General features: G+C 39.6%; 3 protein-coding genes across 5 annotated transcripts; 2 read left to right on the top strand and 1 right to left on the bottom strand.

The window, feature by feature from the left end:
• Positions 1-1,949: 1,949 nt before the first annotated feature.
• Positions 1,950-4,844, bottom strand: harbi1 (harbinger transposase derived 1). Of its 2 annotated transcripts, XM_072671481.1 has the most exons (3): positions 4,794-4,844; positions 3,193-3,899; positions 1,950-2,984 (listed from the first exon to the last, which is right to left on the bottom strand). In XM_072671481.1, exons 2-3 carry the CDS (start codon positions 3,860-3,862, stop codon positions 2,608-2,610), a joined length of 1,047 nt encoding a protein of 348 aa, XP_072527582.1. In that variant the 5' UTR covers positions 3,863-3,899; positions 4,794-4,844; the 3' UTR covers positions 1,950-2,607. The 2 variants fall into 2 exon arrangements, with proteins under 2 accessions (XP_072527582.1, XP_072527583.1); XM_072671482.1 differs by lacking the exon at positions 4,794-4,844 and having other exon boundaries at positions 3,193-4,773.
• A 350-nt stretch (positions 4,845-5,194) lies between these two features.
• On the top strand, positions 5,195-18,306 carry atg13 (ATG13 autophagy related 13 homolog (S. cerevisiae)). 2 transcript variants are annotated; one of them, XM_072671456.1, is made up of 17 exons: positions 5,195-5,385; positions 6,127-6,207; positions 6,294-6,374; positions 6,479-6,598; positions 8,114-8,160; positions 8,240-8,380; positions 8,689-8,729; positions 8,923-9,019; positions 9,368-9,466; positions 9,571-9,664; positions 14,174-14,269; positions 15,087-15,226; positions 15,319-15,436; positions 15,520-15,597; positions 16,031-16,144; positions 16,711-16,839; positions 17,061-18,306. In XM_072671456.1, exons 2-17 carry the CDS (start codon positions 6,139-6,141, stop codon positions 17,136-17,138), a joined length of 1,542 nt encoding a protein of 513 aa, XP_072527557.1. In that variant the 5' UTR covers positions 5,195-5,385; positions 6,127-6,138; the 3' UTR covers positions 17,139-18,306. The 2 variants fall into 2 exon arrangements, with proteins under 2 accessions (XP_072527557.1, XP_072527558.1); XM_072671457.1 differs by lacking the exon at positions 5,195-5,385 and adding an exon at positions 11,116-11,214 and having other exon boundaries at positions 6,133-6,207.
• A 787-nt stretch (positions 18,307-19,093) lies between these two features.
• LOC140547981 (SPRY domain-containing SOCS box protein 3) lies at positions 19,094-24,779 on the top strand. Its single transcript, XM_072671311.1, has 5 exons — positions 19,094-19,420; positions 19,731-19,893; positions 21,400-21,528; positions 21,787-21,977; positions 23,221-24,779. Exons 2-5 carry the CDS (start codon positions 19,734-19,736, stop codon positions 23,425-23,427), a joined length of 687 nt encoding a protein of 228 aa, XP_072527412.1. The 5' UTR covers positions 19,094-19,420; positions 19,731-19,733; the 3' UTR covers positions 23,428-24,779.
• Positions 24,780-27,315: the final 2,536 nt, after the last annotated feature.

Raw genomic sequence — 27,315 nt, forward strand, 5'->3', positions numbered from 1 at the left:
TACGAGCCGTGTGACGCTTTCACCATCCTATACGGTCTGCCGCTGTTTGCCTCCTGCGCTGGGATTGGTTGATAGTTTAGGAGCCACGAGCCGTGGAGTGTGAGGTCCCAGCCAATCCCAGTGCAGAAAGATTAGTCGAAATACAGGTGGGAAAACAAACTCCGCCTACCTGCCCTACGATTGGCTAGTTCTTACTGACATAGCTGGAGATGAATGGTCCAGGTTCATGCTCCACTGCTTGTGAGTACAAACTTCCAGCCAATCATAGCACAGGAAGGCGGGGCTGGTCGGGATGCGGTGGGAAACGAAATCAAAGCTTGGGCAGCGCGACAGCGGCTGCAGGATAGGACGTCTTGTTCAGTGTAGTCAGCCAGCCTGCTCTGCCCTCCCTCACTCTCTCCCTCTCCTCATCATTTATCACCCGGTCCGAGAAAAAGGAGTCATTTCTGTCTGTTGTAGGAGTCTCACTGCCGGTCTCATTAAAGAGCCCAGCTGATTTATCGCCTTTGACAGCCGAGAGCGCTGAGCAAAAACATTCTGCCTACTCCTACAGCACCGCCAGCATTCATTAACCACAGCTAAAATTAACAAAGCCCTATTCATCATAAATATATATCCAGTTCTCTCTCCACTGAGGCGCGTTTAGGCGATCGATAGCTGGGTACGAGGCCCTGAGTCTCGTAAATATTTTAAGCCTTTATTAATGACTGGAGTCACTGAGCTTCCTCTGCTCTTTCTTGCTTTGGTGCAAGAACAGGGAATGGAGGGAGTGCAACCTGGCATTTTCATGCAATGATACTCTGAAGCGTTTAGGAATTTGAATGCAAGAAAAAAAAATTCACAATTCAAAGCCAGAAAAATAAAAATCAGCCAAGTCTGCATGTCTTTAGTCTGGACAAATGAAAGAGTGCACCAAATTCCGACTGCAAGCTGGCCTCCAATGGGTCACTGCAGTGGCAACTGGTGGTCCCACAAATTGAGTTCTTAACACCACTGCAATTCTTTGTTGTCCTCATAAACACGTCTTGTTTAATGTTTGTTTCAGTGGGAGAGCAGATTTTTCGTCATGTTGTGCAGGACAAAACAGCATGTCACTGCAGTGGTTTCATAGATGCTAAATTATTATTTTTATATGATAAACAGTAAATGCATTAGAATTATTGACTGTGCTGTGTTTTAAATCTTGCTATTAATCCTTATCCTGATACTGTCAGTGGAGTTACTGAAACAGAAACTGACATAAAAAAGGTCATATTTAGAGTTTTACACAAGTTTGGGAACATTTTGGGAAGATACCTGAAGTCCTTCCGCTTCCCAATCTAACATCCTACATTCACATCTCTACCTTTCATGTTCAAGGTTTTCTCACCCCACCATCACCCTGTCTCCTCCTTTTACCTCAGTCATATTTTCTCTCCTAGCTCCACCATCAGAGCTTGTACCTTGTATTATATTGACAAAGGTTTTGGGACACCTGCTCATTGTTTCTTCTGAAATCAAGGGTATTAAAGAAGAGATTATCCTGCTTTTGTTGAAGAATCTGTCTCTGCTGTTCAGTGAAGGCTTTTTTTTACTAGATTATGGAGAATTGCTGTGAGGATTGCATTCAGGACCAGGTCAGGATGTTGGATGATCACCACTACCTCTCATGCCCAACTCATCCCAAACATAAAGGTGCACATGTAATGTGTCCTCCATATTTGACCCATCTGTGGTAGTGAGCACACACACACCCAGAGCGGTGGGCAGCCAATTCCAGCGACCAAGGAGCAGAGAGGGTGAAGTGCCTTGCTCAAAGGCCCTACAGTGCCAGCTTGCAGAGCCCGGGTATCAAACCCACAACCCTGTCATCAATAGCCATCAAAAAAAATAAAAATAAAAAAATAAATAAAATAAAAATTTGTATGTTCCCGTAAATATTCACATTTTAATTAAATAGATGATACACATGTCACTGTTGATGATACTGGTGAATCTGGTGCGTTCACCTTTCACTAGTGTTCAGCACTTCACCAGCTTTGCTGTGTTTGGGAGTCAGACAACTTGAAAGAGTAAACCTGTAAACCTAATCCATTCTGTACTAGAGAACTTATGACATTACAGTAGAAATACAACAAGACCTAACCCACTGGAATACACAGACATGCTGGTTTGTACTGTGTGTTTTACTCCTCAGAGAGGGTGTACCTGTATTCCTGAAATTACTTACACCCTATACTGTGTCTGGCAGAAAAACAAAAAACAATACAAGTGTATTGTATGTTTCATTTTACCGCTACATAAAATAAGCTGTCCGAATGTGAGATATCCACCCAAAGGACTGCAAATCTGTGTTTACAAACATTCTAATTTGGTCTATTTTATAATAAATTAAGTATTTGTCATGATTTATTCAACATATTTTAATTCAACTGACATGAACATTGTGTCGAGCATTAAATATGTTAAAGGATAACATAAATCATAAATCATGGATAATTACATTTTCTTAAAAAAACAAACAAAAAAAAGCATGCACGTAAACACTGCGAACTGTGGCATGTATGGTACATTCTGAGGCACAATTGAGCCCATTTACACTGATCAATCTTATAGGCAGCATCCAATCTAGCTAAAGTGATTGTGGATCAGTTCCTGTCTGACTCTCAGTGCCTCCAGGTCCACTTTTTCTGCCGGGTCATTGCCCTCCTCAGACTGGTCTGTGGTGTCAGTCCTCTCAAATGTCCAAGCATCCAGTCCGGACTGAAGTGAGACATTATGGAGCACGCAGCAGGCTTGAATTATGCGAGAACATTTCTCAGGGGCATACTGCAGGTAGCCTTTGGCTCCGTCCAGGCATCGGAAGCGTGTCTGGATAGCCCGGAACGTACGGTCCACAATCTCATGCGTTGCTGTGTGGGCCAGATTATAGCGGTAGTCTGCTGGAGTCTCTGGGCTTTGAACAGGGGTCATCAACCACTTTCTCAGAGGGTAGCGATTGTCTCCTGCAAAACAGAGCTTGGTCAACAACAACAAAAAAAAGTCTCACTCAGACAACAGGTCGCTGAGGACCACTTCACAAGCAAATATCAGGAGTCACCAAACTGTGACAGTTTAATGAGGCAATTAAGGAGAAATGACACATTCCTTTAGAAAGCACAGGCAAAGCCATGACAACAAGAGACAGCACGCAATAGTAACAAATCATCTCACCCAACAGCCAGCCCTCGTGGTTCACCTGTTCTTCAAATAGCTTGCACACACTGGACTGGTTAAATACGGCACGGTCCGTTAGACTGCCAGGCCAGTGTGTCTCAGCACTCAGTAGAAGCCCTCTGGCATCACACACCAGCTGGCAGTTAATGGAGTGGAAGCCTTTCTTATTGACATATGACGAATCCTCCGAATTAGGTGCCTTAATGGCTATGTGCGCACAATCCACAACCCCTACAACATTGGGAATACCGGCCACTCTGTAGAACTCTTCCTTAGACTGCTGTTTGGCTGCTTCATCTCGGTTGAAGCCAATAAACTCAGACGCCTTCTCAATCAGAGCTTTAGTGACGTTTGAAACACAGCGACTCATGGAGGCCTGGCTGATGCCAATAGCATCACCCATCTTGCTCTGGAAAGAGCCTGATGTGTAGAATCCAAGAGCTGCAAGGATCTGAACATCAGGGCTGATTGCTCGTGACCTCTGTGTGCGTCTCAACAAACTCTCCTTTAGCAGATCCACCAAGTAGTAGATAAACTCGCGTGGAAAACCAAATGTTGTCAACAGAAACTCATCGGACACTGTTTCAATGTCAAAGCGATCCAGAGTTTTGTGTCCGCGACCATGGAGCAGCAGGTCACAGTCCAGTATTGCGATGGGAATTGCCATTCTTAATAAAATGAAGCAGGAAGGCAGTGGACTGGACCTGTGATCAAAAGCGTGAAAGTTAGTTTACCTTCTGTGGACAAAAATAATGGTCACAAGAGCAAGTTCACTAGCTCAAGAGTTCAAGAAGTCAAGTGTAAAGTGTGTTGTCTGGGGTTATCAGACTGCTCCTGAATTCCTCCTCAACCAGCAATGAAACCAATGTTTTCGTTTCTTGTTTTTCACAGATTAAACTATTGTCTAAAAGCAAAAATGGGGAAACAAGGTTTTTGCATGACAGCAACCACATGTATAGTTGACTCACGAGACACAAGTGGCCCAAATCGGGCCTGAAATTGTCACATTAATTGTGTTTTTTTTCTGTTTACATTGCAATGGAAATCAATCTGCATCACATTTGAAGAAAATGTGTATTTCGTCCTGTGGTATAGCTCATTCTAACGAAGTCAAACTGTTCATGTCCTCAGTGTCATTAAAGTATATGCTGTGAGCTGAATGAAGCATTTGCATTTTCCAAGTCTAACCCTTAGCTATCTACATCGTCTCGTGAACAGAGTGAATATTTCAGAAATTGTAATAAAATAAAATAACATTGTGATACTACAACGTGTCTCATGTATTTTTCTTTTACATTTCAGTAGATATTAACATTGCTGTGTAAATTAAGCTAGTTAATGTGTCTAGCAGCTGCAGTTGTGTCAGCGCGCTCCATTACAATGCACCGCTGTTTTCAAATGCAGGGCAGCGAGCACCCTAACGTTAGCCTGTAACATCACCCGTGCAGCTTTACAAGATAACGGCGTTACCTTTCACAGCCTCTGCATTATCAAATGAAGATATATGCAGCTACGTATAAAATACGCATATAGGTGTGTATTTAATGTTAAACCACACATTAAACAAATCATTTTAAATCAAGGCATTCATTCTTTACCAGAGTTGGACCAGCGTTTGTTTACACCGCCATTGAAATCTATGAATCCACCAGCAGTCGACGTTTATGCTGAGCTGCAGGGATTTGCTGATCTACACTACATTTGCGTACCACCGTCGCCTTGAACATGATTTATATATCTGCAGATAGACTGCGTTTCAGAAACGCCTCCTACAATTAGCTACTCCTTCAGACTTACTTTCGCTACACTGCTACTAATACGAATACTCTATAAATTACCATTGCCTGTACTTAAATACATATAAAAGTAAGAAAGTAATATACACGTTTGCATTTTAGAATTGTCTTTGCCGTTTTATTTTACACGACAGTCCCAAAATAATTAAACATGACGAATCTGCCGCTGTGTGTTTTCTGCTGGAGTAACACGTCATTCACTGACCTAGCTTGCCGAACAAAATAAACAAAAATGGGGCACTTGTCGACGTTTGGCGTTGTGATGATTTAACTCGTCTTTGACACCAGTGGTCTATTAGACTGCTTTTTAACATTTTGACGCCTTTATAAGCTCTATTTCTTGATACAACTATCTCGATAGTGTGAGCCCTAAGTGTAGAGTGTGGGATGAGCTGTAAGTATGTGCGTGCTTGTCGATGTGTTGCCGTTAGCGTTAGCCGCTGTGTTGCTGTTTGCCTTTTGTTAACATATGTTTTGCGCAGCGAAACGGAAAAAAGACAGCGAGCTTATTCGGTCCTGTTGATACACTGGGATCAGAAAAGCTGTTCGTTGTTTATTTTAAATATTAGTTCAACGTATTAATATGATATAAGCTGGTTAGCTAGCTAGCTAGCTATGTAGCTAACGTAGTGCTAGCTCTGTAGCGAATGCACTTGTTATTTCTTGGACTGGAGGACGTGGCAACAGTCTGTATTCTCGAAAAGCACAAAGCATTAGGAAATTGAACAGAGTATGTTCAACATGTCAATATTGTCAGCTGTTTTATGGGCAAACATATATAACGTCACGTTATGTTGTCTGGTCTGCTGCAGTCACTGGGGTACCCACTCCTAGTTCTAGAGAGTTCAGAACCAACACACCTGACTCTCATATTCAGCTACATACCAGTGCCTAAATTACCTGGATTAGATGTGTTAATTTAGGTTTGGATCTAAACTGTGCACGATGATGGATCACCAGGGCCACAGTTTATTTAGCTAGTATTTTTCCCATGCGGAAGTACAACAGTAAGAGAGTGGAAAATAATCTTAAATGATAATTATAATGTAGGAAAGTCTTTAAAATCCACATCTTTACAATGAAAGTGAGAAACCTGATTGGTAACGTGATGTCCATGTCTGTTTGTGTCTCGCAGGCTTACGTCACAATGGACAGCGATTTGAGCCCACAGGACCGGAAAGACTTGGACAAATTCATTAAATTTTTTGCCTTAAAGGTAACATTTTGCAATGTTTTAATGCTGGGATGACATTGTTCTTTAAAGCTATGATTTCGATGGGGTTTTTTTGTGTGTGGGATTAGACAGTGCAGGTGATCGTCCAGGCTCGGCTGGGTGAGAAGATCTGCACTCGCTCCTCATCATCCCCCACCGGCTCAGACTGGGTAAGGCTTATTTAATCTCCTTATAAAGGGACACTTGCTAACAATATTATGGGCATTATGGGTAAACCTCTGTCTTGGTAATGGTGTATGTGTTTCTTTTTCAGTTTACCCTGGCAATTAAAGACATCCCAGAGGTGACGCATGAAGCCAAAAAGGCTCTGGCTGGGCAGCTGCCCAGCATTGGACGTTCTATGTGTGTGGAGATCTCCCTTAAAACATCAGAGGTATTGAGTTTGAGTATTTGAGTTTTAAGCTACAACAGCATTTTTAAGTTACTAGGTGCCAGTGGAGCAAGTTGGCCACCTGCATCCACTTGCTCATTTACTTGAAAATGGATGTAAACGAAAAGCATTTGTCCTGTCATTCTATCAGCCTCTTCCACTGACACTTCCACTTCCAGAAAATGCAGTGTTCCCATTAGCCTTTAATAGATACTCTATTTGTCTTTAAAACATTGTCATTCAGTAGTTTATTACCTGAAAAACGACTTTCCAGAGAGCTGTACCTGATAACCCATTGTAAGATTGAATTATATTTTTTTTCTTAATTGTTCAGGGGTCATTATGATTGCACTCTGAAAGGAAAACATATTTGCTTCAACCATGAAACATTTTGAGTGAGCATTATTATATTATAATGACCGCCATGCATCTAATTGCTCAATTAAAAAAGCCTCTATGAGTTTGATTTTGATTTTGAGTCCTCCGTCAAGATGCCTTGTTTAACATAAAGAACAGAATTATCATTTGTTTTGTCTTGTTTTTTTTGGTTTAGTTTTTTTTTTTTTTTTTTTTTACAGTGGACAGGAAGACTCTTGACAGAGGAAAATGCAACAGTAGTCTCAATTTTGTTTGTTCTTGATTTGGTAAAATGTATAGTTGTATATGATATAACAACTGCTTTGTTATGGTGACTAACTTTAATTTAGTCTTAAGTGTTTTTTTTTTATATATATAAATTTAGTTTTTTTTTTGTTGCCCAAGCCAGCTGCTGTGACCTGGACATCTTTTTCATTTTTTGGAAACAAACTTAATAAACCTTAGCACTATGGAAAGGTTTATGTTACTTTTAAATTCCACAACATTTACAGGAGCGTTTGTATTAGGGACGCACCAATCTGACTCATAAACTACTGATACATAAACTTTGTGTAACTGCCAATATCATGGTTGAATTAATAAACCATATACCTCACTGAGGGAGAGTATTAAAGCATCAGGATTGAGAAACATTGCTTTGTAAAACAAACTATAACACAGATATAAATAAACAGAATTGTTATTTATTTGTCTCTAAAATTAATTATTAATACATACATTTTGCTGGCACAGAGTTGCCTGGCCTCAGGACTTTTATTATGAAATTTGAAATATGTAAGACCAAAAAGGACCCTTCACTGTGTTTTTTGTCCTTAGCTGACCTGGACTTTGCCTTTTTAAATTCTACATTGGTGATGTTGCTGTGGCTGTGATATGTTTTTTTTCTTGCTTTTCTCTTGAAAGCAGTTTGTAAGTCTTTGTGTTGATTGTTCTACAAGTTTAAGACAGTATGTCGGTAACCCACAATCTGACAAAAAGTATACAGTGACCATATGAATTCAAACAAGCTTTTTTTGGAGGTCACTAAGGGAGCACACAAGTTAAATCCTATAATAATAAGCAGTTTAAGTGACTGTCCAGCAGACCAACCTGAAGAGAAACACATGACTCACTTACCGGCATGTAATGTTCATTTTGCAGGGTGATTCAATGGAATTGGAAACTTGGTGTCTGGAGATGAATGAAAAGTAAGTTGTTTGATGTGGCTCTTCTATTTTATAGAATTGGTACTGTGAATAATACCTAAACCCATTGATCTTGTTTTAGGTGTGAAAAGGATATTAAAGTTTCCTACACGGTTTATACTCGCCTGTCCCTGCTGCTCAAGTCTCTTCTGGCCATCACAAGAGTTACTCCTGCCTACAAACTCTCACGCCAGCAAGGCCATGATTATGTCATTCTGTACAGGTACTAAAATGCATCAACATTGCATCAGCATCAAGTATGATATATATATATTTTTGTGTGTATGTTCATATTACCAGTCTTCACATTAGAAAAAGGGAGGGGGATCCTTTATCATGCAGCCTACTATGGATACATGGGGCATCCACTTTATCTTGAGTTTGAGTTGCATTGTACAGTATCTCTAACAAACGTCTAGACTAAAAATGTCTAGATGGGATGTAATAATTGGGGCAATAATTATATTCCATATTCTGTTCTATTTTCATAGTTATGATTGTGTGGTCGTTAATTTCCTGTTTTATTGGCAGGATATATTTTGGAGATGTGCAGCTATCAGGACTTGGGGAAGGTGAGACTGTTGCACCATTGCAAAGCATGTAGCCTGGTTATGATAATTACTGAGATAGCCAGTTCAGCAATGCAAATAACTATTGTGTCTCTTTGGTGTGCCTGGGTTTTCTTCCCCTCTCTCTCTCTCTCTCTCTCTCCCTCTCCCTCTCCCTCCCTCTCTCTCCCTCTCTCTGCACTACGCTTCTGCCCAGGCTTCCAGACAGTACGTGTGGGTATTGTGGGTACTCCAATCGGAACCCTCACCCTCTCTTGTGCATATCGCACCAATCTGGCACTGATGTCCTCCAGGTACACCCTGCCATGCTGTGCACAGATATGAGGGTTGGCTAATACAGCATATCATATTTTCATGGTCATCTGGAAAAGAACAAATTGATTTGGATCACCAGATAAACATTATTTTTTATGACAATGGCGTAAACTGTAGACAGCTTTTTGGGACCCTCCTTTAAACTTATTTGTTAAAAAATATATAGTTAATTTTCTAAGAAAACTCTTGTTTTAGTTGTCATGTTATTTTGTTATTATAAGTTATTACAAGTTATTATGATATTTGTCATAAGGTGTTCATTTCACCCACTTGTCAAATGTTTGTAGTTCATGATTTGTAGTTAAAAAAAGTGTTTTGTCTCACAGACAGTTTGAAAGAACAGGCCCCATCATGGGCATTATCATTGACCACTTTGTGGAGCGTCCCCTCAGCAACACAGCCCTCATGCACCCATGCAACTACAGGTGGATTTTTTTTTTTTTTTTTTGCGTAACAATAATATAACTCTGAATTTGGTATGTCCTGGAGTTTTGTGTAGTTCATGTCTCTCTTCGTTCTCTTTTTTCAGAGCTCCAGGTGAGGAAGAGGGAGGGGCTTATGCTGGAGTGGAGGACTCCCAGGAAGTCTGCACCACATCGTTTTCCACTTCTCCACCTTCTCAGGTAGCCTCCTACCCTAACCCTGCTGCTGTTATGCGTAAAGACACTTCCATTTAGCGCACGCGTTTTCTTCACACCAATAAAAGCTCCTCACTCAGCACAAGCACTTTCACAGATTGTGTTCTTTAGCTTTATTTTTTTCAGTGCCCTGTAAAACCTAACTGCAATGGTAATATGTAGTTTGGGCAAGATTATTAAGGCTTTTACAGAGCCTTAATAACACAGCTCCTCTTACTGGTAATGGTCAGGCATTGCGTTGTTCACAGATGCACCACTTAAACAGTAATTCAAAAGAAATCAGTCATTTGTACCTGCCCTGAAAAACAACTGTAGACTGTAAAAACAGATGCTTTGCTTTGCCAGCCATGCTGCAACACATGCATGCAGGAAATGTTTCTGTGATTTCTCATTCATGTCATGTTTTTATACTGGCAAAACCACAGGGCTGCACACCCCAATGTATAAAATAAGGATATGCCAGTTAATTAAATACTGAGTAAAGAACACACACTGAGTTTGTGTATTAAAGTGTAGCTGTCATGGTTGGCCAGTAGGGAAGAAACAGCCATGCTCAGACACTGTTGACATATTAGCCCCACATTATCCCCTCCATTTTTGCATCTTCAGAGCTGGACTGCCTCTTCTGACATTAAAGTAGCAGCAGGAGCAGCACTAATTTGATTAATAAATCAAAGTTCACTAATGTTGAATTCCATTAAACGTAAGAATTTGTCTTGCAAACATTCACAGACAAACACTAGTGTGACTGGGTATTTTCTCATACACCTATCCATCATAGGCAGATCTGATCATCTTACATACTCAGGTGAAGCAAGAAAGAGGCTTGATCTGAGCTTAATCTGAGAGCTAAAATTCCACACTGCACTATCCCAATTATGTCTCAACCCCTGCTTCTTTGTACATCCCATGCTTTAGTGGTTCTGTTGCCTTCACTGGAATTCACCTTTAGCTTTACTGTTGCTTTTGCTTCAAATGCCACTGTATATTTCTTCTTACTTAACATTTCTTAAATTGATTTCCTTTATTTTCTTCTGTTCTTTTATTCAATCTGGCATCTTGGTAGCTAAATCAGTATTTCCTTATGTTGCTTTGTGTAGCTGACAGTCAACAATAGTCAGCAGAGCCAGTTTGTAAAATGGCTGCTGCGCCCCCCCCCCCCCCCCCCCCTTCCAGAATTTCAGAAATTGGACGAATTTATAGATACATTGATGAGCGCTGTGTTTATATAGTAAAGTAGTGTCTAAATATATAGTGTCTCAATATATAGCAAAGCCCATATTGTGAGGGACTGATAAGTTTCTTCATGTTATTAAGCTACCAGATTGAGTTTCTTCTCATCATGTTTCTGTGGTAGTGTTTTTCATTTTTCTTGTTGCTCCCTTGTTCTTTTTCTCTCTCTTTCTCTCTTCTTTTTTGTGTGTGTCTGTGAGTAGTGTGTGTGTACTGTAAGTCAAGCACATAGTAAGACTCCTAAGCCTGGTCTGATGGCTACTCTGAAGGTCCCCATAATGGGGCTGGGCTTCTCACAGCAAGTGAGTCGTGTGAGTGTGTGTGTGTGTGTGTGTGTGTGAGTGGCTTGGCAGAATCTTGGAGGTTTGATGGCAAGTTGACATATCCATACTCGGCCTACAAACATGTTCTTTTTGTGTTTAACAGTTTTTGTTTGTAGATTAAATAAGTTGTCCTTTTGATGCCAGCAACTCAGCAGGCCATTGACCCCATGACTGTATTTTAGGGGTTTTCCTTCCATCCTTTTATTGAGAATTTTCTAATTTCAGCACTGGGTTCTTTTAGTTGGATGAAGTGGAGAAAATAAAGGATTAATGTGGAAAAACAGTGATAAGAGAAAAAGACCATTGAGGTAGTAAGAGTAAAACCTATTTGGCACTTTGACCACCTGTGAACACAGCAAAAGTTTAAATTAGAAATCCAAAAATATCTTCAGAGTTTTAAAAAAGTTACTCTGCTCCTGCTAAATGTTTGTTTACTTGGTTTACTTTGTTTACTGGTTTGTATGTAATTCTTTTAAGTATTTATTTTCGAATTACTTTTATTTTGTTTGTGAAATATGATGCTCCTAGCATAAATGTTTTTTAATTGTGTGTGTGTAATGTTAGCATATTATATTCTCCAAATTCTTTAAAAAGATCTGGGATTTATCACTATTATATTTTGTAATTTCCATAATAGAACATGTTTGTGAGCAGAGCTTGGAAATGTCAGTTGTGAGGGAAAAGAATATTGTTTTGTATGTTCGCAGACCCTGCGCGCGCGCGCACGCGTGTGTGTGTGTGTCTTTCCCATGCTGTGCCCCTTTTTTTTTTTTTTAAAAACCTCCTCTCAACAATCTGCTCCTGCGTGGTGCTGCTGTCTAAGCATTGGCTTTGTCATCTGGAAGTTCGATCACTGGTGATGCCAGTCATCCTTGCCTGGGAGTCCCAGACAGCATAATTATTATGGTCTCTGGGAGGGTTAAATGTGATTACAAATTTCAGCTGTACTATAAAAGCTATCTGTAACATGCTTATTTAACCCTCTGGAATCTTAGGCCACTTTCTCTATTTTTGCATAACTTCTTAAAGTGGTCTTTAAAGGCACTTGTATACAGGATAATACCCATTTATATCAACATGTCCACCATATGTGGCCTAGAGTACCATGTAAAGAGAAGCTCTGGCCCAAAACTTAAAAATTGTGTTGTTAATTGTTATTTCCTGTAAAAACATTCATTTTACTCATGTGAATTGTTTTGATGCTTGAAATGTATCTACATGAGTCTTAGCTTTGGAAAAGTTGTATGATGCATAATTAAGATGGTATATAAACACAATTGCACGATGACTCTCAAATCCACCAGTTAGACTTAGAGAGAGGCAGAGATGAGTATCTATGCACTATGCTATCGCAAAGATATCAATAGATACATTGAGAAACATCATGTTTGATGCACCGACGTGTTCATAGACTCCAGAGGGTTATACCAACGTATACTGTATGTAGGAAAATCAAGGTACACCCTTGTTGAATTTTATGGTTTTACATATCCGGATAAAATTAACATCTGGTCTTTAGAAAGTCTTTATACAACCTCAACTGAACAACACAGCAGATTCCACCATGTCATTATTTATTTAACAAGCACTAGACCAAAATGCAGAAGCAGTGTCTAAAACATTAAGTATACCCTTACTGCTTCCATAGTACTTTGGAGAGTACGTAGCAGCCAGGTGCTGCTAATCAAATGCCCTAAATTAATTGCACATCTGCAAATGTGGCCACTTCTATAAAGGTATAATTTCTAGCAGTTTGCTGGTCTGGAGCATTCAGCATTTAGCAATCAGCTTAGAGAAGAAAGTGTTGCTGCCCGCCAGTCTGAGAAGGGCCATAAGGCAATTTTCAAACAATGTGAAGCCCATTATTCCATTCTACATTGAGAAAGATCATTCACAAGTGGAAAACCTTTCAATACAGTTGTTTTCTTAGAAGTGAATGTCCCAGCAAATTCCCCCCAAGGTCAGACCGTGCTCAGAGTAATTGCAAAAAACAAAGATCTACATATCTGATTCTACAGACCTCAGTTTGCATGTTAAATGTTCATGATGGTACAATTGGAAAAATACTGAAGAAGTATGGCTTGCTGGGAGGAGTTGCCAGCAGATCTGTTCTTTTCCCAAAGTTGCATCTAAAAAAAAAACACAAAACGTCTGAAATAATATTCTTTGGACCAAAGTGGAATTTTACAAAAATACTAAATTTTACAAAATTACAAAAAAAACAAACAGCATCTTTGTCAAGCACTGTGCTGGAGGGATGATGATGATTTAGGCTTGTGGAGCAGCCAAAACAAGACACTTCTGTATACTAAAGTATTTTGTGGGTTGTACAGTTTTTTTACACATGGCATATGCATTTAGGGTTCATTTGTTAAATCAATAATAACATGGTGAATCTGTGGTGTTTTTGTTTATCTGAGGTTCTGTTTATCTTTTTATTTATCATTTTTATATCCTGATAGGAAAACCATAGAGGGTGTACTTTGATTATAAAATTAATGCAAATAAGCTAAATCTCCTTCTGTTCTCATGCTGTTTCTTCCACCAAACACTAATATTTGTCCAGCCTTACCTGTTCCTGCAATGTTCCTGTCTACTCTTCACTCCTATGCTAGTGTTTTCCTCATTTTTCCACTACTTTCCTCTAATGTATTCTGCTACTGTCTGAAAGGGTGCACTAATGCGCATTATTGCTCTACTTGCAGCACAATGAGTCATATTTTGTAAGTTGCACACTGTTTTCATTCTTGACATGTCTGCTTCACTATGTATTTATTAAACTGTTATCAGACTGTGTATTTTTATTTTGCAGTTTCATAAACAAATCACATTACAAATGTCACATAAGACTTTTGTATAAACAAGAAATAAATAATGGCCATATAATTGTGAACAATAACAGCACTGATCTGTATCTCTCCCTCTATCTCTGTTATAGCTTTGTACTTCTCGTCTGTCATATCAGACTCCACCACTGGGTGCAGTAGATGTGTGTCATCCTACATCCTGCGCTACTGCTGCCCACCCTCACCAGGTATTACACTAGCACACAGACACACACACACACCCCTAAATTACACTGGTAAGATGCACCAAAGTAAAGTGTTTAACCAAATGCACTCTCTCTCACATACATACACACTCAGATGTCTAAATGCTTCAGACTTGAAATTCATAGATGCACAGTTAAACTTAGAATTAGTTTGGTTATAGCAAAACAATTTAGTTAATTCTGATGATCAGCTAATACATGTTTATATGGCTGACGAAAGGGTTTTTTCCATTATAAAAGGTCAACATTTAGCACATCATGTGGTAACCATGGTGACTGCAATACCAGCACATTTAAACACAAAAATAGGAACTTTGAAGAACAGAAAAATGAAAAATAAACATCTAAAGCAGTCACCCACCACCTAAACAGTGAGGCTCTCCTTTATCAATCCCCTCACAAAAACTGCTGGAACCAGAGCTATTCCTTAGGATTGAGCTTGCCACGTAAAAAGCCCTCTAAGCTTCAGTTTAAGTAACATGTCACTTGAATCAATCCTTTTTTGAGCAATTTACTTCACTTATAACTTCATTTTAGGTAGAAGTTCGAAAAATAAAAATATATATGCCTGATCATGGTTATAACTAACCTAGTATACCAACCACTCCACATTAGGTTTCATCTTCTTTCACTAGTTAACCACCAGTGTGCTACAGTTGTCACATGGAAATGAATTTATATGACAAAAAAAACTACCATTTCATATACCTTATCATTTTAACTGGAATAATTTACATAATTAATTTTTATAGATTTATCTTTTCTAAGCTGTGTAGTTCTAAGTACGGTTTCTTATCAGGTGGCTGTGCCAGGGAAAGAGGGCGGAGTCCCACAGGTGCTTCTGCAGCCCAGTCACGGTACTCAGGCTGACCATGGGCGTGTCCCTTCCTGCCCTGCTGCAGACATGCCCCACCAGGCCCCACCCTCTAGCTGCAGCAGGTGAGGGCAGTTTCCGGGACTCTTTTCTTTTACATTCTGCCATATGCCATATGCCATCCTTCAATGGGTGTTTTCACCGTGTGTGCGTGTAGTGGTGATGCAGATGTGTTATCGAGGAGTACTGAGATGAAAGGTGCATTGCCTTCAGATGCTCTTGAGACTACGTTTACCAGAAAAGTGGGAGCCTTCGTCAACAAACCCACAACACAGGTGACTACAAAAAACACATATAAAATATCTAAATGAGTCAGAAAGAAGAGATCATAAAGTTTCTTCAATTTGTGTTTGTCCAGGTGACCACAGCCAGTCTGGATCTGCCATTTGCTGCGTTTGCTCCCAGGGCGTACGACCTAGAGGAGAATGACCCCATGGTATGGAATTGACCTGAACAAACACAGACACAAAAACGCAACCTTGTTATCAGCAAATAGTTATTATTATTCCTCACTGTTATGAAAGGCAGGGGGGATCAAAAGAAGAGGTCAGTGTTCAATATGTAACCTCAGTGACCCCGGCCTTCACATATTCTACAGTGACCTCTGGATCTGGTTGATGTAGAGAGAGACTGAGTGTGCTTTGTTGTATGCAGATCCTATAAAGGGGCAGAAAACCCTGCCTTATTATGCCTCTGCATTTATTTGATATGTTAGATAAAATAGACTTGTAGACTTGCAACACATCAAACATACTGTAGCCTGGAATTTAGAGCTACTCAACTTTAAAGTGCAGAAAATCAGGGAAATATGCAATTGCATGTGTAGTATCATCTTAAAAGTGTTTGTCTGTTATGCAATCTGTGTCCAGGTGCACCCGCCGGCATCGCCGACCCCTTCTTCCCCGCTGCAGGGCAGCCTTCACTCTCAGAGCTCCAGCCAAAGCGGGGGCCAAGCACAGGATGACTTTGTTATGGTGGACTTTGTATGTACCCCACTGCAGAAAACAAATGACCATTCGGGACATTTCGTTTGCCTTGTAAACAGCACATACAACAGATGTTTGTAAGATACTAAACCTGAGTGATATGGGAAATATCCAGCAAAGATTGGATGAAAAACAAGACACATAATGCAGCTCAAAAACAAATGAATTCACTGATCAGAGCTGTCTAAAAACTGGTAAAGGCATAATATTCCCCTAATTGAGTGCAACAGTTAACAGTGCAAGTTATTGTTACGCAATGATGCAAACATAGAGAACCAGTTTTGTTTAGTTTTACATGTAAATTTGTCTTGCTAGTTTGCCTTCGTTCCCATCGACGAAAAATACAGAAGTTTTAGCCAAGATTAGGACAGTCTTAATTTTTATAAAAAAAAAAGGGGAGGCAATCTGGCAAAAATAGTCTTCATACTAACGTTAACCAGATTTTAAAGATGTAAAACTAGAAGCACTCAAAAGTCCAACACAATTTAAATATAGTTATACATACAAGTGTATGGTAATTGTCAATTGCATATTTTATGACCATATATGCATTTAATTTGCAGAAGCCAGCATTTTCTAAGGATGACCTGTTGCCGATGGACCTAGGGACTTTTTACAGAGAGTTCCAGAATCCTCCCCAGCTTGCCAGCCTGTCCATCGATGTCAGCGCACAGTCTATGGCTGAGGACCTGGTGAGAAAGACGGTTGCACTACATACACCATTGTCATAATCTGATCTTTTATAGAGATACAGTAATGCATGTATATTTGCAGTCACAATGCTTACAAGCATAGCATGTATAGTGTATGCTACATTTAAATTCAGCTGAACTAACAATGCTTTTGAGGGAACAAATACAGGAACTCATACTGAACTGTACGAAAGAATTACAATAATCTATTTGTATTGTAGGACTCTCTGCCAGAAAAACTGGCCATCTATGAGAAGGACATCGACGAGTTTGACGCGTTTGTGGACACGCTACAGTAGACCGAAGTCAGACTGCTCTTCAGAAACACTTGACTTTTTTTTCTGTCCTCAGCTGACCTGCCAAAACATCCCATGGGTGATTTCTCCAGCTTCTCTGCTCCTCTGCCCTCTTTCTTCTACTCTGAAGACACACTGTAATTTTTAAAGCTTTGTTCTTCTGCATCACAGCTGGAAGCTCCAGACATTCATCAATGACTTGCGATCCACACAGAATACAAGGGTGTCGCTGTAGGTCCTTGGAATCCGTTTCACATGCAGATTACTGATTGTTGTTGCTTTTCTTTTTTTTTTCTTTTTTGTCAGTGAAAGTTTCTTTGTACAGAGTTTCACTCAGCCCCTTTCTTCATCAGGTTGTTGGTTTAGCACTGGTCTTCTAAAGTTATACCACATATAATATGTTAGGTTGTAAATAGCAAACCCTGTTAAAATCAGACTTGCACACTTGTAACTCTATATGCTAAAAATGTATAGAAAAGAATTCCATTAGGTTTGAAAGTAGGGTTAAGAGCAGAGTGGCGTTGGCAGCCCCAAATCATTGTAATGAATGTATGTAATGTACTTTTTAATTTTATTTTCTACAGCTTTACCTAAAGCTGGTCCCTTGAAAGTATGCCTGATCAGTTCTGAGTTGACAGTTCCCCTCGCTAATCCTCACTACGTACCACACTCATGGATGAAAAGAAGGGCCAAAACGTAATGCAACAAAAAACACTTGTCCAGGTCACTCTGCCCGTGAATGGCACAAGTGCACATTGTAATATTGTGAATTATGAGCACTTTTCCTACCTGCTTTTGTAAATGCAACAATACATACCATTTTAATTTGCAGTTCTTAAGGTACAGCAGAAGATTCAAGATAACAAGTAGGTTTTACAGTTGTTTAAAAATACACTAAATGTTGGGAAGTGTCACTCTGTCAAAAACAGAACCCTGCCCACAAAAAGCAGAGGAGCCACAGGCCCTCCTGGACTTTGAGTGCAGGGGACTGCATGGACACGCGCACCAAACTGACAACTGACCGTTGTGCACAAAGCGTGCTGTGCTCTCAGCACCAAAGTAGTACACGTACCTATGCTATGTTCATGATAACACTGACCATGTAACATCCTGCTGACTGTTGACATTAAAAGGCAACTGTGGCATAATTCAACCACAGGGATGTAAACAACTCCTTTTAGAGTGGTTTGGTGTGGAATTGTAGAGAAACATACAGACCCTGATGTCTTTACAGTGGTGGTGATGGAGACTAGATGCCATGATGTTTACAGCACAAGTGTAGCCACTGCAATTCATATCCAAATTACAATTTTCTATGTAATATTTCTAATTATAAAAGAGGGTAAATATGAACAAATGGTACTGGCAAAGTATTATGTAATATGCGAGGTAGCTTTCACAGGCATGGGCGCCTGGTTCCTGTCATCACCACTGTGAACAAATCTGACCTGGTGAATATTTCTAGATCTGTGCATTTCACGCCAAACCACTGTGAATGACTCTGTTCACATGTGGAAAATGCAGTCCTGCAGAAAGTTTTCAAATTTGGTGAACTGTTCCTTTAAGGAATTATATCTCAGAAGCAGTGAGCAAGCATAGAGCTATCAGAGCTACTGTATTCTGTCTGCCTCCACGTGTAATAACCTACCCAGTCCGACCACAGTCTTTAGGCGCTAGTAGACTAGGAGTTGAGGAGTGTGCTTACTGCTGTGATGCTCGCTGGCGTTTGTTTTTCAGCGCTCCAGGCTGCAGCCCTTCCTTCTTTATCTCCCGTATGGCATGTACATGTTGTGCAATAAACTGGTTCGTTTCAAACGTTTCTAAGCATTTCTGAGAGTCTTCTTGTAGGTAGGAGCTGTTGTGGAGGCTCGCACGTACTCGGGTCGACATGTGAATCATGTATACGTTCCACTGCGCACATCTCCGCGGCCCATATTAGGAAAAGCAACGGGAGGGTGTGTTGTGTTTTGCACGAAGTCGAGCCACTTGGCTCTGTGGCGCCTCTGTTTAGACTTGGGGATATGTGAAGCCAACATTTACCATTAAATCGAGCCGTTTTTTTTTCTTAAAGTGACTTCAGCTGAAACGAAGAAAGCCCAGTCTGGGCAACCACGCTTTGTGAGCAGCCTACACACGGAGCTGAGCTGAGCTGAGCTGAGCGCGCTGTTTTGAGCTGCTGGCTGTTTTGTTTATATCTGCAGCAGCTCTGAGGGGCTTGGCGAAGTGCGCGAGACAAACTCCTAATAGCTTACGCGTTAAAGCAAGTCTGAACCTACACTCCTGAGGTAAGTTACCGGGGCTTTTCATAAACCTTTTGTTAGTTGGTTATTACATTAGTTAGTTAGTTAGCAGCTTAAACATAGCAGCCTAAACCTGTGGCCGTTTTCAGAACTGCTTAGTAAAGTGGGGTGAAAAGAGTCCGTGGCTAATATTTAATACTTGCTTTATAGAGATTAAATGTACAGTGTCAATTTAGTGCTTTAAGTTTATGTAAAAACTGGCTGAGTAACCAGCCCGCTTACTTTAGTATTACCGATTTACATGATCATAAATGAAAACTTTGTTCAAAAGCTCCGTCTCTGTGTATGTGTGCAGTAAATGAGGCCAGTCCTTAAAGAGCACACCTGGGAGAGTTGGGAGTGGGACACTGAAGGAAAGTCGCCTGATGCCTGTTTGTCTTCATGCCGCCAGTCTGTTTACTTCCACATCAGCCCCCTGCTGGAGAGCCAGGGCACTGCAGGCGTCCGAGGAACTCGAGGTGAGACGCTCTAGCACAGTTAAATCAGGTGTGGGGGAGGAGAAATGCACATAAATGTGCTCACTTGCTCCAAGACCCGGATTAGAAACCCTTGCTCCACCATCATATTTGAGCAGCGATTAAATACAAGCTGAAGTAATGCACACACGAAAGGGACAATACATGTTTTTAGTTTTTTTTTACACGAAATCTTTTTACATTACGTTTACGGTATTTAGCAGGTGCTTTTATCCAGAGTGACTTACAAGGTTACTGGTATTACAGAGGTGGGCCAATGTAGTGTTAGGAGTCTGGCCCAAGGACACTTATTGATGTAGCGCACCATAGCCACCCAGACCGGGAATCGAACCCCAGTATTCCACATGGTGTGGTAGTTCACTGGCAGGCAGTTGTGTTATCTGTTGCGCCACACCAACCATCACACGAAATCTCCCTCACCAGTGATATTGCGTTGTCTCTGTACAGCACATACTCTAGGCAAAAAAGTTCCCAACAGTGTGCAGCAGCTGTACATTAGGTCATCAGTGTTTAGTGAGGCTGTAAAGGACTACAAATCACCCACTTGTAGAGCATTAGCTTCTTAGAGAAGGTCTGCTATCAGCTGCAGACCATTAAGTTCTCATGCGAGATTATTTCTACCTGTAAAACATTTCCTTCACAATTACATGTTTTAAAACATTCAGTTAAAATTCACATTTTAGTTAAATCAACTCAGAATTCATTGTTTTATATTTGGAATTGCAGGAAACACTTTTTAAGTTTATCATTAAATGTTTTATATGCAGTGTGCATGTAGCATAAAGAAAGATCTAACTCTATCTATACACATTTCTTTGTTGTTGTCATTTGTTGACCTTTCCCAAAGTATTTATTCATTAATAACATAGTTTGCGTTTGTGTTTTAATATAGACAAATAAAGCATTGCATACCATGGCAATATGAAAACTGTTAGGGTAGGCATACTTAGTTTGCCTAGTTCTCATGTTAATTGCATGTATCTAAATGGGCTCCTGAGGCTTTTGAATGGCTAAACAAATCTTAAATCAATATATCAGAATCAGAATCAGAATCAGAATCTCTTTATTTCACCAAGTATGTTACCCATACAAGGAATTTGTCTTGGTGAGAGCAACACGCATGACAAGTAACAAAGAAACACAGAACACAGTCTTAAACTAAAGGAAAATGACACTAAACAATAAATAGGGTAGGGGATAAATTAAAAAAAGTAGAAAGTACTAAAGGTAATAAAGGTAATAAAGAGCTGAAAAATATATTTACAGAAAAGAAAAGGACATCTGTACAGGTGTGCAAATAGTCATAGTGCAAAATAGGCAGAGTGCAAATAACTGTTCAGTCCGGTTATCATTATCTAGTAACAACTGCAGAGGACCCAGTTACAATTATTGTCATTTTCACAAAGTCTATTTAGATGTTGGACTGCCATAGTGCAGTTTGTTAGAATCCGTGTTCTAGATCCTGTTAGTAGTGTGTATGTGTTTCAGGTTTCACTCATGGTGAGCACTACTGGGAGATTGAGTTCCTGGAGCCTCTGTATGGCAATTCTGTAATGGTGGGAGTGGGTACGCTAAATGCATGTCTGCATACAGGGGGTCAGTTTATCAACCTAATAGGTGAGTACTTCAATCAATACTTGCTGTGTGTGTGTTTGTATATGTTGTGTCAGACTGTTTCGTCTTTGTTTGTGATTGTGGAAAAAAGTGTAAGGATATGTCCATTAAAGGAACAGTTTGATCAGTTTTCCCTTTATCCCGGTTGTAATTGTTTGACCCAGAAATGTTCAGTGTTTGTTTGTCAAAGTTTGCACATAAGAGACATTTATGCACAGCAAATAGCATTATGTACATTGTAAAGTGTGTGTGTGTTCATAGGTATGGACCATGAAAGTTGGGGTCTGTCATATAAAGGCTTTCTCTGGCACAATGGTAAGAGTAGAAAGTACACCGAACCTTTTTATGACAAAAACACAGTGATTGGGGTTCTACTGGACAGAACTGCAGGAACACTGACATTCTACCGTAATGGAGAAAACCTCGGACTGGCCTTCTCTGAACTAGATCAGGTGAGGGGGCGCACATGCAAGACCAGAACCACTTGGAAGAGAGTGTAACTTGTTACAGTCCAGGTCTTTTGCATTGATGAGACATGTGATACTATCAGTTGAAGTTTTCCCACGAAAACCAGAGCTTAATTCATTACTCAGCAAAACCAGATGAGCTTTGACCATGATTGAAACCGAGCAAGTAAGCGTGTCTTGAAATGCATGTAGTAAGCAGCTCTAAACTGTTCTTCTTTTATCATGATAGACTGCTGAAATGATTTGCGTGGAAATGCATTACGGATAAACAGCACTTATAAACGTATCTGAAACTTGTTTATATAAATGTCTTGGTGAATTAGTATTTCACTGAACCTTTTTCACAATACACGTAATTGTATTTAATATTATACATTATATTATTATATATACACAACATCAAACACAGGCTACATAAAACACAAAACGAGATTTTTGTTGCATGCATATATACACAACAGTAAGGTCCGCCCATGCAAGCTGATTGGTTGAGAAATGTTCTAACCGTGCTGTTATTTCGCCACATCAGCATGTATCACATGCTGAATGCCGTTTTACCAAGAACTAACATAAATACCCTGAGCCACAAAAAACAAGAACCACCTAAAACGAAATAATATACAATAACCAGAAGACAAAAAGAGGGAGAATGTGTTGGTCTGTGTAAGGAGTTGGAGAAGGAAGTGAAGGCTGTGCAGTGAGTAGGGTTTGTGTGTGTGTGAAACTGCAACAAGCTGCTTGTTCAGGGATTATAATTTAGCGGAAGGAAATAACATGAACATAAAAATATATTAAATGTTATGTTCACAGTTCAGTTTATATATTTCTTACTTGGTTTTCCAAAATATTGTATAAAAGCAATAGAACACTCGAGGTTGTGTGTTTATAGTGAAATAACAGCTTGGCTATGTTATATACGACACTTAATTGCTTCAATACTGTTGCTTCAGTGTACAGTATATTAAAGCAATATTACACTCAAGGTTGTGTGTTATTGTGAAAAAAAAACAGCAAGACTATGATGACCAAATCAGTGTTACACACAGGATTAAAGCCTGTCTTACTGAACAGTGTGTAACAGAGGACATTTTAATAGCAACTGATCATTTTATTTCTTTATATTGGCATGAAAATACATGTAGACGTTTTGTGCCAACAATTTGTGGCTGAAAATGTGTAGCCTTGTCTGATATTTGAAGTGTGTATGTGTGTGTGTGTGTGTGCGCAGGTTGGCAGTGCTCTGTACCCAATGGTGAGTTCTACAGCCCCTGAGACTGAGCTGCAGCTGGGCATGAGAACATCCCGTCTCTCCTCCCTGCAGGAGAATTGCATACACACCATCACACACTGCCTTGGCCGCTTCGAACACACACACTTGCTACCTCTGCCTACTGCATTATGCTGCCAAATACGCACATACAGCATACGCAGCTAAAACCACACACAGACACAAACTACACAAATGTACCTCAGACCAGCTGTGTTTTCTGACTGGTACAGGAACACCACAGAGACTCAAGTAAGCTCATGCTCTTGGCAGTAGCACAGTTTTTAGACTGATTTTTAGACTGTGTCTACACAGCATGTTACCAAATCCTTTTTTATGGCCCAACTGTAGTTTGCTTACATATCCACACTGGTTGTCATAACAACAGAGCTGACACGCATATGCTGACTAGAGTAGGGCAGTCTGAAGCAGGACTTTGGCTTGTTTGGAAGTCTTTCAGGAAATTCAAGCAACCGCCTAATACATATCTAATAGATATAAAGATTTGGTTTTGAAACTGCGTACAGTTGTCAGATGGATTAAATTGGTTTTGTTCAGACTGCAGACAGTCTGCTGAACTCGGATTTTGCCAAAAATCCTGAAATGTTTTTATCAAAACAGCTATAGTGACCAAAGCTCTGCACAACAACTCCCAACAAATCCTAACTAACATATTGGGTTAGTTTCTTGTTGACTTTTGAGAAGCCAGTAGAATGCTCCCCAGTCAAACATGGCAATCTTCATTTTGCTTATTGAACTCTACTGAGGGTGTGTCAGATCTGAATTGCAAAAATGAATGGATGCAGACACTATTGTGTTGCCTGGTTACTGGTTTCCTTTCATGTTTTGCTTGTTCAGGCTGTTCCTTTTAAGAGGAAACCTTCACATTGCCAAATGAAACCGTTACTTGACTGACTGAGCTGTTCTGTGGCTCAATAAGCAACACTGCCAATTACATGGCCACATAACCTCAGAAAAAGAAGTAAAAACATATAACTCGGCATTTGCTATGTAATGTGCAAAAGTATCAAGTGTTTTATGATGCGAGATTTATGTTTTATGCAGAGCATGCTTGAATATGCAGATAGTACCAGTACCTCTACAGCAATAGACTCTGACATATCACTTTGTTATAATGTTCACTGTAAAGCCAGCATTTGTTTAAAAGATATATATGATCTATTTATAATATAGTATAAGATAAACACACATACACATCTATTAATTGTTCTATGCAAATAATTGTGCAGCTATGGCAACTATTTTGAATCATGTGTTTTGTTCATTTTTAAGTGAAAAGAAGTGACTCTTGTGGTGAGGTGGGGTGGTGATCATGCATCCTGACCTTACTAACGCTCTTCCCTCTGAATTCTCATAGTATTAAGCCTTCCCTTGACAGTAGAGACATGTTTTTTTGTGTGATTTTTGTACCTGATTTTAGAAGAATCAGAATGAGCAGGTGTCCCAATACTTTTGTCTGAAAATGTATGTAGACATTAAAGCTGTCAATGTTACTTTTAATTAAAGTGTGTGTGTCCTCTATGAAGCAGATTGCTGATAAGTTTACCATTTAAATAATAAACAGGGTGTCCACCAGTCTATAAAAAGCTGTGTTTGGCAATAAAAAAAAACATTTCCACAGGCGACAGCTATTAGCTCTCAAGTTGCAGCAGGATCTCACAAGTAAATAAATTAGTATTTAGACAGTGACGCACATTTTCTACTTTTGCCTTTGTACACCATCTACATTTATGAATTTTAAATGGAGCAATCAGAAAATTGTTAACGTGTAGACTTGCAGCTTTAATTCAAGCACTATAACAATTCAATTTGATTAGGAATTTACAGTCATGTTTACACAGTTGCTATTTTCTCAGGCTCAAAAAGTAAATGGACTGAATGAATTGCAATGTCTGAAACTCTCTTGACTGACTCAGCCTTACTTGAAATGCTTTTGGTTTTGTTTTGTTTTTATGTAATATAGTATAGCTGTTTACTTCAGAATTCATCCTACTTCCATAAGCAGTCACATAATCAAAAACTCCTATTATGCAGTTCCATTGGCGGCCATGCATGCCCATGCCATAACAATACCTCCACTGTGCTTGACAGATGATGTATGTTTTAGAAGCCTTATTTTTCTTCTACATGCTCAAGTTCATCTTGTTTGGTTTTCGATAGTCATGAAACTACTCATTGTTTTGCCATGATCCTCACAGTCGCCTGACCAGAACGTCATTGAAAAATCTGTGGACCTCAAACAACTGAACAATGTCCATAGAGCTCACACATCTAGAAACCTTTTGCGGAGAAGACTTGGCAAGAATACCCTAAACATGATTTGAATGATTGCCAAAGGGAGTGTTGCTAAGTACTGACCTTGCAGTCCCCAATGAGTGCCAAGACTTTTGCTTCAGGCCCTTTTCCTTTTTTATGATGAAAATAAGAACGTTATCTGGCTTAAAATATAAGCCAACCTGTCAACCTTAATTTATGCCTTTTGGAAATCACGTCATCCTTTACTCACTTAGCTATTTATATATTCTGACCAGTGGTGCCAAAATGTGTGTGTGTATGTATGTGTGTGTATATATATATATATATATATATATATATATATATATAACCAAATGTGTGTACTTGTATTTACTACCAGTCGCTACACAGCGTTAGTCATTTATATCAATTTGCATCACTGATACACTTCTATCAAATTTACACAACCGCTGCACTCCACCATACACCATTTATTACTCACATACCATTTATAACCACATTTACAAAAGTACAGATGTTCAAAGCAAAAGAACTCCATTTGAACAATTTAAATGAAAACAAAGAACTTCCACCTGCAAACCAGAAATACACATATCCACAGCACAGGTAAACTGGTTGGCACTGGGACAAGATTTACAACAGAATGGCACAATGATTTGAGCAGAGGAGGGAGGTTTAAACAGCTATAATCCATTATAACCTAATCTAATCTAACGGCCACTTGACCTTAGTAAGGCACACAAAACACGTGGAGTTTGGGGTAGGTTCACTAAACAATTTAAGCCACTGGTCCACATGTCAATACATGACCATATTGACATGAATTTGAGGTTGACGCACATACACAGTTAACAGTTACATTTGAATACGGAGGCATACCATACTTCACTTGGGTAGAGCTAAATCCTCATTGTCCCTGCTGTAGGCGCTGGAGTCCTAGACTTTAAACCTCAATGGGGGGAAAACAATCCCACTGTGCAAAGAGTGAGCTATTTTAATTTCCTCCTATAATGCAACTACAGCAAAATAGGAGTGTCCGTCAAAGCCCCATGACACTAGCTGCAGAAATGGTGCTGTATTGTCCTCAAAAATGTAAAGACTACTTCAGCTTTAGATCTGCTATGATATGTTTCTTCAGACTGTGAGTAAAGACGTACAGATAAAACGGAAGGCAATGAAAGGATCCTTAATCTATACTGAGTCCCAGGCACTCCAGTTAGGTTCTTATGGAACTCATTAGGCTGCTACAGGAAATAAACAAACAAAAGAACAAAAACCATCCATATAACTTTAAGAAACTCTGTTCCAAGGAGGAAAAATAGTCAACAATTTAATCTTTGGGTAAAATACAACCTTCACGCTCAAAACTGAACACAAACCTAAATCCACAGACACACCTTTTACGTGCATTGAAGGGAAGAGACAAAGAGTGAGCATTTTCGGAAGAGGATAACGGCAGCTCACAAATGTGTGGTTTTGCATTCCGTTCATCTCTGCAGATCTTCTGCAAAGCCATCACAATCAGCAGAGTCAAATTTTCTTTCATAAACAGCTATAGGCATTAGCATATACAGCCATATCAGAAAAAAAAAAACGTGCAACAGCATGTCTGACTGCAGTACTGACACTTGTTCTCTGGGTCCAGGGCTCAAATTTTAAGAACTGTTCATCAGTAATGTCTTTGTAAAGGAATCAGATCCTACGTCAGCACTCTGTAGAAGCCCTATCAATGCCAGTCCTGATGTATTAAAGTTGAATTTCTACATAATGAAAACAAAG

This window comes from Salminus brasiliensis, chromosome 25 (genome assembly GCF_030463535.1).
Source record: "Salminus brasiliensis chromosome 25, fSalBra1.hap2, whole genome shotgun sequence".
Lineage (NCBI taxonomy): Eukaryota > Metazoa > Chordata > Actinopteri > Characiformes > Bryconidae > Salminus > Salminus brasiliensis.